Genomic DNA, 9888 nt, shown 5'->3' with positions numbered 1-9888 from the left:
AATATGCTTGTGAGGGTATATAGAATGAATAATCCCACAAGATCTGATGCCTCTGCAGAATCTCTGGCACCCATCGCCAAATCAAACAAATTTTTCATTTTAGTTTTTATCCATTGGTTATTGTTATTTATTAGAACTGATTTTTCTACATTTTTTAATGATGTTGATTTCTTCCGAGGATATATCAGTGTATGCCTCGGCAAATTCTAGGGCAATGTTAAAAAGTTCTTCGTATATTGAGGGATAAAAGTCTATGATGTCAAACTGTATGAACGTACATTTATCTTTGTTTTCTATATTTTTAAACCAGGTGATTGCTTCGGTAGTATTTGCCCACTGGTTTAGTTCTAGGTCTTGTTTGATTTGTTTGTTTACTCTAGAAAGTATAGTTTTGCTAATTCTACCTATTTCTGGTATAGTTGGGTTTATCAGGCGGGTGCTGGGATTATTATTAAAGTCCCATTTGTGGTCTTTAAGCAGAATGTATGCCTCTCTAGGTTTCAATTTGCCAATTTTATCGCTAATTTTTAGTTTATCGGTAATTTGTTTACTTTCAGTATTTATTATATCGATGTAGTCGCATTTGTTTGTGTTTATTTTTTTGTAGTTTTTTATAATGTTTTCTGTGATTAGTTTGTTATATTCTTGCTTATCTATTTTATAAAAGTTTCTGGTTTTATCTGCTTTTACAAAGATTTTATTAGAGTTGTTTATGTTTCTAACGATTTTGTGTAGTTTCCGGTGGAAATTGTTAGGTTGATTGTGGAATACTAAGTTTTTAATTACGTTTAAAAGGTCGTTTTCAAAGTTTATCAAAAGGTCTACTGTTTTCGCATTTTTAAGGGTTTTATAAACCATAGGATTCTTTTTTGTTTATGTTTTCATTTTTAAGGAAGAAATTTGCTCGCCATCGCATTCGGCGTATTAGTTCATCTGCTTTTTGGATTAATTTAATAATATAGCTATGCTTGCTGGGTGTGGGGATGTTTTTTAGCGATGTTTCGAAATTAACTCTTTCCATATCTATTTTTAATGTGGTGAAATAAATTCTTTTGAGAGTGCTCGACTGTTTCAGGAGCTAAGTATAACTACTTCATTTACTCACATAAAATTAATATACGAAAGTATAGATTTATGCATAAACTTTAAGTATTTACTTCAAAAGTGCTCAATACGTAGGTAGAGCTAGTTAGTAATTTATAAAATATATATGGCGATTAAGCTACACTAAATATTCAGCGTTTCATCCACTCTAGGATTCGTTAGGCTTATGCGCGAATTCTGTGGTTGTTTCTCGTTTTTATATCTGTTGAGGATTTTAGTTAGCCAATCAGCTTTCTAGTATCCACCGCACCCCTTCCTATCAGCCAATGGGCATGCATTTTATTGAACAAAGTATCTGTTTTAGAACTAGGTGAGTGGTTTAAGGCAGACCTTTTCCTCCCTTTTTTTTATATATATAAATATACATATGTGTACATACATATATGCCCATATATGTACGTACATATATATATATATATATATATATATAGACCCCTGAGCCACTCCCGCATTTATATCACACTGTTTAGATGTACGACCGTCGAGGACAACCTGGATTTTTCTCTTATCAAAGAAGGATTTAATTATGTTAAGTATTCTACCAGTGATACCGTATGATTTAATTTTCCTGAGGAGACCCTTGTGCCATACCCTGTCAAAAGCCTTAGATATATCTAGAGCTACTGCTCTCCCCTCCCCCGCTTTGTCCAGTGAATGGTATATACGTTCAGAGATTACAGTGAGGATTTCAGCTGTGGAACGGGCATGTCTAAATCCATATTGTTTGTCAGTCAGAAGTTTAGCATCTGTAAGGTGCCGGACTAGAGCATGGTTAATTATGGTCTCAAATATTTTGGCGAAAAGTGGCAGGAGGCTAATGGGGCAATAATTTGATGGGTTAGTTCTTCCGCCAGAATTCTTGAATATTGGTACCACAGAAGCAGTTTTCCAACAGCCCGGAAAGCACGATTCATTAAGGCATTTCTTGTAGAGTTTGGAGAGAACTGGAGCTACTTCGGCTGAGCACTTTTTTAATAGCACAGCTGGGATGAGATCAGGTCCACATACTTTTGAAGTGTCAAGGTTTTTTATGATAGTGTGTACCTGAGCAGGGGTGATTTTTAGATCGTCTAGTGTGGCGTCTGTCCGCAAACGAAAGTCAGGCAGGGGGTGGTTGGTAGGGTCCAGTGTGGAGTTCGAGGCAAACCGGCTGGCAAGCATATTAGCCTTGTCAGTTGCTGAGCAAACAATCTCGTGATTGTTGGTTAGTGGGGGAATTGTTGATTGCCCATTTTTTACTACACTATTGTAGATTTTCCAGAAGTCACGATTTCCTATTTTTTGCGCTTTGATGCGTTTTTTAGTGGTTTCAGTAAATTCTCTCTTAGCTGTTGCTATTTCTTTCTTAACGTTACTTCTAGCTTGTATATACTTCTGTTTGTTTGAACTGGACTTATGTCAGTTAAATCTGCGGTATGCATGCTGCCTTTGAGCAATGGCAGCTGCGCAAGTCGAAGTAAACCATTGGGGAGAGTGGGGCTTGCTATAAAATTTCTGCATGGGAACATGTGCTTCCATTGCTGTTTTGAACCATTCAGTGGTCTCATTTGCGCACTGTTCAGCAGGAAGAGAAAAAATATTTCCCCATGGGGCATCTCTGATAAGATCTCTGATGGCTTCCCAGTCAGCCTTTTTATAATATCTTGTTGTTTTGAGCACTGGCTCTTTAGTTTTGGGTCTAGAATTTAGGGCGATTTCTACCATTATCACTGCATGGTCAGCGTTCCCGAGTGGGCTGTCAGCATTTGTTGTACAATCCTCGGGAACTGTAGTCAGAAACAGATCTAGAAGTGATGCTTGTTGTTCTTGCTGGTCAGGCAAACGGGTTGGAAACGTAACCATTTGTGATAGGGAGTGTGATGTAGCAAAACTATGAGTTGTGCTGCCCGCTGCACCTGTGTGAGTAGAGAATCCAAGCCGGTTTTAAACATTAATTAATAGATTTAAAAAGTATTTTTATTTAAAAAATTGTTTTTATATAAAAAGGGGGAAAAATCCAAGCTCAATGAATATCTTTTGTGATTCCAGAGCATAAATAGTGTAATAGAATAGTTTTAAAAATTTCAAACGTCAAGTTTTGTCTGTTAGTAATTTATTGTTTTCATATGTTTTATATATTACAATATTGTTTCGTTCATGACTAACAAGTCAGCAAAATTATGTCTTTGTTGCATTTTCAGTCTCCAATTGCAATTTTTCCTTGGGTTGTCTTGAAGGTTTCCTTGCTGATTTCCTTCTCTGTCATTATTTCTATTATGATCTTGTCGTACTTTCTATATTTTACTCCAATGGTGTTCTCTTTCTATTTTTTTGTTTTTAATATTATTGTCATTATTATTGTTATTATTATTGTTATTATTCTTTATTATCATTATAATTGTTGTTATTTTTATTGTTATTATTATTATCATTATTATTATTGTTGTTATTTTTATTGTTAATATAATCGTTATTATTATTGTTGTTATCGCTATCATCATCATTATTGTTATCATTATCATTATTATTATTTTTATTATTATTGTTATTATTTTTTTGTTATTATTGTTATCATTATTATTTTTTGTTATTATTGTTATCATTATTATTTTTTTTGTTATTATTGTTATCATTATTATTTTTTGTTATTATTGTTATCATTATTATTATTTTTATTATTATTATTATTATTATTAGAGGTGATCTTGTCCACAAGAGAATGGCATCATCCGAGTTCCGTCCGTGTTATAACCGTGTTCCTTTAATGAGCGACACATTAACAAAGCCAAACAATTTCATTCTTCATTTTCGAGTTCCAACGCCAAACATCGATCGAAGAATAGCACTTCAGCATCACCGACATCCAGTTGGTGTGTATTTCGATCCGAAGCCATATGATCACCGTGGGGTAAACAAAAATTACTTCCCTCTTTTTTATATATTTTTCTTTTTTTCTTTTTCTTTTTATATCTTTCATTTTTATGTCTTTCTGTTTTTTTTTTATTTTTTATATTTTTATTTTTATTTTTTATATTTTTATTTTTTATGTTTTTATTTTTATTTTTTACATATTTTTTTATATCTTTATATTTTATTTTTATTTTTTATATATTCCTTTTTATATCTTTATTTTTTATTTTTTATATATTCCTTTTTTTATATCTTTATTTTTTATTTTTTTTATATATTCCAAAGTCTAGCTTCCTGGGGAAGAAACTACTGGAGTAGAAGGCTCTCTTACATCTAGGAATCTCTACTGTGAAGGGGTGGGATTTAGCTGCTTGTCGGGTTTGTCGGGGGTATTTACGTCGAGGGGGCACAAGTGCTTGCAGTTCGTCAGAGCATTCACCGTTAAAGTACTTGTAGAGTAGGCAGAGGGATGCAACATTTCGTCAATGGGACAGAGGCTGAAGTTTAGATGACAGTTCAGGACCTATCAGATTGGCAACTCTCTTTTGAACCTTATCTAGGAGCGAGAGACCAAATATGACAACAATACTCCATACATGGGCGAATGGTGGCCTTATAGAGGTACAGGATACTTTCGGGCGTTAGTAGCTTTCTGGCACGGTAGAGAGAACCTGCCTTCTTCGCAGCGGTCCTGGCAATACTCTCAACGTAATTGTTCCAACTCATGTTTCCTGAGAGCGTTAGGCCAAGGAGTTTAAAAGATGTACTTTCAGATAAAGAGTCACTGGCCATTGCTATTGGTGGTAGAGAAGGTTTCTTGTAATTATTGAAGGAAACAAGCCTAGTCTTGGCAGCATTGAATGTGACCATCCATTTTTGTCCCCATTCAACTACAGATTGGAGGTCATCCTCTAGTGTTTCTGCCATTTCTTTAGATATGTGTTCATTTGTTTTCCTGTCGTGTCTGTTATAGAGCGTGGTGTCGTCAGCATATATACCCATCTCACAAACAATTTTGTCAGGGAGGTCATTTATGAATATTAGGAATAACAGAGGTCCTAGGATAGACTCCTGAGGCACTCCTGCATTTATATCATATTGTTTAGATGTATGACCGTCGAGGACAACCTGGATTTTCCTCTTATCTAAGAAGGATTTAATTATGTTATGTATTCTTCCAGTGATAACATATGATCTGATTTTCCTGAGAAGACCTTCGTGCCATACCCTGTCAAAAGCCTTAGATATATCTAGACCTACTGCTCTAACCTCTCCTGCTTTGTCCAGTGACTGGTATATACGTTCTGAGATTACAGTTAGGATGTCTGCTGTGGAACGGGCTTGCCTAAATCCATATTGTTGGTCAGTCAGAAGTTTAGCATCTGTAAGGTGATAAACTAGAGCTTGGTTAATTATGATCTCAAATATTTTGGCGAAGCAGTTTTCCAGCAGGCAGGAAAGTAAGATTCATTAAGGCATTTGTTGTAAAGTTTGGAGAGAAGTGGAGCTACTTCGGTTGAGCACTTTTTTAATAGCACAGATGGGATGAGATCAGGTCCACATGCTTTTGCAGTGTCAAGATTTCTTATGAAAGCATGCACCTGAGAAGGAGAGATTTTCAGATCGTCTAGTGTAGCGTCTGTCTGCAAAGGAAAGTCAGGGAGGGTGTGGTTTGCAGGGTCCAGTGTGGAGTTGGAGGCAAACCGACTGGCAAGCATATTAGCCTTCTCAGTTGCAGAGCAAACAACCTCATGATTGTTGGATAGTTGGGGAATTGTTGATTGTTCATTATTTACTACACTGTTGTAGATTTTCCAGAAGTCACGGGTTCCTAATTTCTGTGCTTCGATGCGTTTTTTAGTGGTTTCAGTAAATTCTCTCTTAGCTGTCGCTATTTCTTTCTTACAGTTACTTCTGACTTCTATATACTTCTACCTGTTTGAACTGGAATTATGTCGGTTAAATCTGTGGTAAGCATGCTGCCTTTGCGCTATTGCAGCTGCGCAAGTAGAAGTAAACCATTGGGGAGAGTGGGGCTCGTTATCAAATTTGCGCTTCAATTCTCTTCAATTGCCGTTTTGAACCATTCAGTGGCCTCATTTGCACTAGTGTCAAAGGAAAGTGCTGTATCTATGCTGTCAGAGACTTTTTTTATTAGGGTACAGTCCTGGGTCAAGGGAGAGTGGTAGAGGAAATAAAAGTAGCTAATATTATGTTGCATATTAAGTCTAAAGCACATAAAGGCTTGATCGTCTGTTTCTAGTTTAGTTTCTCTAGTCAAGGGGAGGGTGTTTTGAATATAGACTCCAAGCCCGTGCATATGTCTGTCAGTCCTTATGGCAGAGTGAGAGATATCCAGGCATATTAAAGTAGTTAGAGGGGATGGAGGAGTATAGGTTAGTCTCACTTAGTGCTAAGATATCCGGGATGTTTGTTAGGGGAAATGCTTCAACATCATTTAAATTAGTTCTAAGCCCACGGATGATCGTAAATGCAAGCCTCAAGGGAGAAGGCAGGTTGGTTTTGTTTGAGTTTGTGCCTGGTTTTAGCGTAATTTTTTATTGTACTGTCATTTTTTTTAAGAGTTTCAGTTCAGGTAAGGGGTGCTGAACAAGTGGTTATGCAGAATATCAGATATGCAACACAAGCAGACCATTAGTTGTCCTTCCATCTACTAGGATTGTGGCCTCGGGATAGCCCACCGGGGATGAATGTAGGGTCCCTTTCCATGCACGACATGGCACTACAAACAACCCGATATTAGACAACTGTTGATGGAGCAGCCACTCTAAGCGCTACCAAAGAGTTAGGGCGCCTGTACTACCAGTCGGGAACAGCAGCCAGGAACTGTCTATCTGGTACCCTGAACCCATCAGACGAATATATGGAGATTGTAGGTATTAAGTATATTTCCATTTATAATGACGATATCTTCAGCTTTCGTCTAAAAAATCAATTTTATCCTTTTTAAAACAACAGGTAAACAAGTAAAAATATATTTTTAAATATTATGGGGTTAGGCTTAGGGTTAGGGTTAGTACTCTCTTTTAAAAACAATATCTCCTGCAAGAACGATCATAAAATTTATTCATTATTTATCATGCCATAAAAACAAGAAACAGAACTCATGTGTTATCAGCCTGAAGGCAAAATGTTGTAAGCAAAAAAAACAATTTATTTTTAAATAACGGATGCCGGTTACGAACTTGTATAACTCAAGTTAGTACCCAAACACTCTTATCAATGTGGGCACGATTACACAGGTGTTATGGCATCACAAATTTAGCTATTTAAAACGAAAGAATGTATCAAAAAAAAATTTTGGGTTTGGTAAGGAGGTAGGCTCGAACCTGAAGTCTTGACGCAAAGGTGGAAAAGAAAGGAAAAAGAAAGGGAAAAAAACCTGACATGTTACCGCTCGACCATGACAGGACAGGAACTGAAAAGCGTTATAATTTAACGATTAAAAAGTAAAGTGACAGGTACATAAATTTAATGAGGTCAAACATCACCTCATAGGGGAATGAAAAAAAGGGGAGTGTCCAAATGAATAGCAATTGTCTGATATAAGCCCCGCATTGATCAAAGCTGATTGCTTTTCTGGACGTCTCTGGTTCGAATTTAGTTTCGCTTTTATACTGAAAAGCCAAACAAACACACGGAGGATGAAAAACATTGCGAAAATAGCGTGTAAAAGTCGCCGAAGTAAAAGATACATGCAACCTTGTTTTGTGAATCAGACATTATAATCTAGGTTGCATATAAAAAGTTATAGGAAAGAGTGACCCTCCCTGAGCCCCACCACCAAAGCCTTTAGCAGACATACACAAAAAATGCATACATTAACATACATTTTGCCTTTTATATATATATAGATTCTATACATGAAAAAATTTAGGAGGGGGTGAATTGGCAGGGGGAGTATAATGTCTCTATAATAAAGATCTTATATTTTTGATACAAAGGTGGTATTTATTTTCTTTGCACTGCATGAAGATATGACACAAGGTCGAAAGATGAGGAGAATCAAACCAGTGCCCCTAAAAGAGGAGCACTCTGGCTTTTAAAAAAATTGTCTGCGCAGCCCTGCCGTCATTCCTCAGTCAGGGCGCCTCAGGCAGTAAGCAATAAAATTCACAATCTTTTCTACAATCCAGCCATATTTGGGACAACTATTAGATCGGTGCAAAAGATTTTGCCACTTTATAGAAGGGTATATTTTAAACCATCTATCTATATATATAAAAGCGAAAATGTATGTATGCATGTATGTGTGTATGTTTGTGTGTCTACTAAAATCTTTCGACAGAGAGAACAAAAATTCACAAATTTGGTCTCATATGAAAGCCCCATCCTTCGCCCAACAAATATCGAAAAATTGGTCAAAAACATTAATTTTTTCACCCTGAAATCAGCACTTTTCTACAGGGTAGGGGGGGTCAGCAAAAACCGTCCTCTCATGACGAAGTCGCTTCTACGCATGCGTCATACGACGTCGTAACCTGATTTAGTTTAAAGATTTTTAAAAATTACCTAATTTCGTGTACGTCGTGTTAGGTTAGTTGGTTAGAGCGCTGGGTCATTATCTAAAGGCTTTGGGTTCGAATCGCGGTGTGAGATGTCTTTTTTTTTTTCGATTTTTTTTTAATTTTACTATTGAAGCAGGATTATTTAAGCCATTTTCCGCATAACCTTCGTTTTTCTGGGTGTTTTTACTTCGCTTATTCTTAAGTTTTCATTAACACCCCCCCACCGACCACACACACCCAAAAACACTTGGGAAACGCCAGGTACCCACCGATTTTTTAAATTTTAATATTGAAACAGGCTTATTTAAGCCATTTATCATGTGTTTTTTTTTTTGTTTTTATTTTTCAGATTTTTTAAAGAAGCTTTAACGTTCGTTTTTCTGTTTTCTTTTTTGTTTTTCCGATTTTTACATTTACCATCGTTCGTTTGTCTTACGTTAGTTTTTTTTGTGTTTTTTTTTTTTTCAATTTTTTAATTTTTATTTAATATTTAAACATATTTACTTCACTTATTCTTATGTTTTGATTAAAAACCATATGTGAGGGTAACCCCTCATATAAGACCATTGCTTTTGTAGCAATCAGTTATTGGTCAATGTAGGGGAAACCCTTCATACCAATTGACACTATCCAGTTTTAATGTCATACCAATTTTAATGTGGAGATTGAAGGGGAGGGGGACCATTAAAAAACGGCCTTGTGCCTAATTTGTTTAGTGGGGAAGCAAATAAATATTGGGTCTATATGCCAAGACGTCCAGAAAGCAAATAAGGTTTGATCAATGCTGGGGAAAAACCATCATATCAGGCAATTACTATTCATTTGGCGGGGGAAACAAACAAATACGCAGAAACTGGCTTGCTGCACCAAACTTAAGTCGCGTGATGTTTGACCTTATTAAATTCTCGCACCTGTCAATTTCACTTTAGAAACGTTAAATGGTCGAGCGGGTTGGATGTCAGAGTTTTTTCCCCTTTCTTTTCCACCTTTGCGTCAAGGCTTCGGGTTCGAGCCTACCTTCCTATGAAAACTTTTTTTTTCTTTTACACCTCCAAACACCCGGCCAACGTGTTTTTTATTTTATCTTTATTTTGATCTACCTCCCCCCCCAACACACACACACCTCTAAACACCCAGGCAATGCCGGGCACCCTCGCTAGTCTATAATATAAAAGCGAAAATGTGTGTGTTTGTGTCTGCATTTTTTGTGTATATTTTACACCGACAAACACCCTGCATTTTTTGTGTATGTATGTATAGGCTTTTCTCGGGGGTGGGGTGAGGGGTCTCGGGGGAGGGGGGGTACCCTTTTTTAGAACTTTTTATATACTCCTTAGATTGTAATACCTCCGAGTTACAAAAGGAG

General features: G+C 36.4%; 1 protein-coding gene and 1 long non-coding RNA gene across 3 annotated transcripts in view; one reads left to right on the top strand and one right to left on the bottom strand.

Annotated features, from left to right (window-relative positions):
• The window catches only part of LOC145263640 (uncharacterized), a 417445-nt gene that overhangs the window by 340918 nt on the left and 66639 nt on the right, over window positions 1–9888 (bottom strand). The gene's annotated exons all lie outside the window — the stretch shown is intronic.
• Window positions 1–9888, top strand: part of LOC145263639 (putative uncharacterized protein C7orf78) — a 58832-nt gene that overhangs the window by 31180 nt on the left and 17764 nt on the right. For both annotated transcript variants that reach the window (XM_080120493.1, XM_080120492.1), the window contains exon 3: window positions 3781–3991. In XM_080120493.1, coding sequence (XP_079976619.1) covers window positions 3781–3991 — 211 coding nt within the window. The remainder of the gene's footprint in view (window positions 1–3780; window positions 3992–9888) is intronic.

The sequence above is a fragment of the Euprymna scolopes genome, chromosome 39, assembly GCF_053919585.1.
Source record: "Euprymna scolopes isolate OS-2025 chromosome 39, ASM5391958v1, whole genome shotgun sequence".
Lineage (NCBI taxonomy): Eukaryota > Metazoa > Mollusca > Cephalopoda > Sepiida > Sepiolidae > Euprymna > Euprymna scolopes.
The sequence above is the reverse complement of the archived record's forward strand: the minus strand, read 5'-3'. Positions and strand labels throughout refer to the sequence as shown.